The 2,879-nt window shown below is 41.5% G+C and overlaps 1 protein-coding gene across 1 annotated transcript; it reads left to right on the forward strand.

The window, feature by feature from the left end:
- The first annotated feature begins 267 nt into the window (after positions 1-267).
- Positions 268-2,351, forward strand: LOC118407971 (prolyl 3-hydroxylase 3-like). The gene is made up of 3 exons (XM_035808574.1): positions 268-476; positions 937-1,012; positions 1,494-2,351. Exons 1-3 carry the CDS (start codon positions 346-348, stop codon positions 1,671-1,673), a joined length of 387 nt encoding a protein of 128 aa, XP_035664467.1. The 5' UTR covers positions 268-345; the 3' UTR covers positions 1,674-2,351.
- Positions 2,352-2,879: the final 528 nt, after the last annotated feature.

The following is a 2,879-nucleotide window of genomic DNA, read 5'->3' on the forward strand; positions in this document are numbered from 1 at the left end:
TGTTTCAATTACAGCTGCATCGAAAAGACTACAGCGAACATTTTTCGCTACCGCGAAATTAAATCCTCGCGAACTTACATGCATTCGCGCCAAGGTTAATGCAAATGAATCAAATCGCTCCTGTTGCTTGAGTACTCACTGACGAAATGTAGTAGATACTACTTAAAACGTCTGACTGTTTCCAAAACCATATCCAGTTGCTATTTGGAGTATCTCATTACATGAATGTCTTACCTTCATCGTCTAGCTAGCCCAACTACACAGCTGTCTATTTTAGTCATCTGAACTAAACAAACCAATCACACAGCCTCATTTTCTAGTTCTGTTGTATATAAAGTATATTGTATGTTGGCACTTTTTGCAGGAGAAACACTTCGCACGGAACCTAGCCACAACGTACATGTAGACAAATGTGAGCTCAACTATCTGGACTGGTCTTGTAGGTACCAGACTGAGTTAAACCAAAGACACTACAGGTTTGTTTCTATTCTTTTATTTCGATCTACGCATGTGATTTGTATACCTATTCTTCATATAGTACATGGTCCAGAGGAAAAATCGGTGCCTCCGGGGTGGTAAATTCTCCTTGTGATTTTTAATAGTAGAATGCCTGTGGAATATAATTGGATGTGATAGCCATTCTGCTATGGTAGCCTCCTAACGCCTATCATCCTTCAAACTTATTACGGTCTAAATGATTCGTGGGGGGGGGGGGGTGTCAAACAATCAAACATAGATATTTTTTAATGAAACTTTGCAGACTAGTAGAACCTGCTAAGAGGATTACAAAAATGTCGACATCATGATTCAACACAAAATTATGGCCACCGAAAATCAGATGTTTTTGTGTGATTTTCTTCATAGGACCCAGCCACACCTGATAAAACATGCCTGATACATGATTATGAATGACTTGTGCATGTGTTCAATTTTCAGTGCTATCATGTTTCTGAATGACGACTTTACAGGAGGACAGTTCTTCTTTGCGTACAGAGGAAATCATACTGCGCAGGTAATCTATACACGAATAACAGAACACTACAGTTAGTTAGCCAATACACGGGAAAATTGTACTTTTTACAGACACTGGAAATGTAGTACAATAAAGAAGTGCTTGTCAAAAGACAAAAAAAAACAATTGCTAGTTCATATACTTTACATTCACCACAGAAATGTACGTATGTCTTAATAAATATGTGCATACTTTGCACGCCTTGGGTGTTGTGCTCCAGATTTAAGAACAAGAATATGGCATGAATTTAATCAAATGACTTTTGCTTTATTTCCATGGACGTTTCGGTGATGATATTTCACCTTGCTAAGGGCAATTCTGACTGGTTCATATCGCACTGGCTGTCTGTAGATATGGATATGTGTCGCTGCTTACAGATGTAGTAATAATCGTAACACATTCGGTCTTTACAATGCGATCCCAATGGTAAAGAGGTGTAACGTATAAAGGACATGAATTCTTTCCTTTCTTACCTATCCAGCTGACTGTGCAGCCCAAGTGCGGCAGACTAGTAGCGTTTTCCTCCGGCCAAGAGAACCCTCACGGTGTGAAGGCCGTGTTGCAGGGCAGGCGGTGTGTGCTAGCCTTTGGTACACGCTGGACGAACGATACGAGGAGCTATCCCACCACGAGGCAAGGCAACTGGTCGAATCCTTACTGAATCACGAGGGACACGAGAACAACGAAACAATGACTGATGAACTGTAGTTCTTTTATGAATATTTGGAATTTGTGGGCAGTGTGTCCTCGCCACGTGGTACAAGGTAGACAAAAATACAAAGAGCTTCCCCAACACAAGGCTAGGGAACTGGTCGACTCCTTACTGAAGTCTGAGGGATACGAGAACAACGAAACAATGACTGATGAACTGTAGTTCTTTTATGAATATTTGGAATTTGTGGGCGCTGTGTCCTTGCCATGTGGTACATGGTGGACAAACAATTCGAAGAGCTGCCCCACCACGAGGCTAGGGAACTAGTCGACTCCTTACTGAAGTTTGAAGGACACGAGAGCAACGAAACAATGAATGACGAACTGTAGTTCTTTTATGAATATTTAGAATTTGTGGGCGGTGTGTCCTCACCATGTGGTACACGATGGAAAAACAATACGATGACTTTCTCACCACGAGGCCTGGGAACTGGTCGACTATTTACTGAAGTCTGAGGGACATGAAAATAACGAGACAATGAATGATAAACTGTTGTTCTTTTATGAATATTGGGAATTTGTGGGCGGTGTATCCTCGCCATGTGGTACACGGTGGACAAACAATACGAAGAGCTACCCCACCACAAGGCCAGGGAACTGGTCGACTCCTTACTGAAGCACGAGGGAACGAGGGAGTATAGCCAGGGTACCATCCGTATTCTTCGGGGGCTCCTTATACTCGCTACCCTAAAATACTTTAGAGGGAGTACACAAGAGCAACGAAAAAAAAAATAATGAAATGTAGTTCTTTGCTGCATATTGGAGATTTGTGATTGATCTTTGTGGACGGCTGGACCGACTGTGTCGAATTAAAAAAGATCATTGATCCATTCATTGTCTCAAGTTTTCATCCATTCACGTAATCATTCATTCATTCGTTTCTTTCTTCCTTAGAATTGGATTTCGTCACTGGCTCGTGGACATTTAGAAAGAGTTTCCCTAGGAGAGAAACAATTACACATCGCTAGATGGCGCTTTTGTACAGAGTAATTGATCAACAATCGTTGATATGAAAAAGTGGAGACATTTGCGGTATAAGCAAACACATAATTGTAACAAATTAATCAAGGCTGTGCTCGTTTAATCATGATTCCAAGATTGAGTGTGTCAGTCAGTACCTCATGAGCTGACTATTGCCTTCGGCCAAGCTGGCAAC

Source organism: Branchiostoma floridae, unplaced genomic scaffold (assembly GCF_000003815.2).
Source record: "Branchiostoma floridae strain S238N-H82 unplaced genomic scaffold, Bfl_VNyyK Sc7u5tJ_1512, whole genome shotgun sequence".
In the NCBI taxonomy this organism is placed as follows: Eukaryota; Metazoa; Chordata; class Leptocardii; order Amphioxiformes; family Branchiostomatidae; genus Branchiostoma; species Branchiostoma floridae.

What these genes read in the sequence shown, in the direction of transcription:
- LOC118407971 (XM_035808574.1), top strand. Translation starts at nt 346, where the DNA reads ATGTTGGCACTTTTTGCAGGAGAAACACTTCGCACGGAACCTAGCCAC. An exon ending in TTAAACCAAAGACACTACAG is followed by an intron (nt 477 to 936) that starts GTTTGTTTCTAT and finishes TTCAATTTTCAG; the next exon opens with TGCTATCATGTTTCTGAATG. An exon ending in GAGGAAATCATACTGCGCAG is followed by an intron (nt 1,013 to 1,493) that starts GTAATCTATACA and finishes TTACCTATCCAG; the next exon opens with CTGACTGTGCAGCCCAAGTG.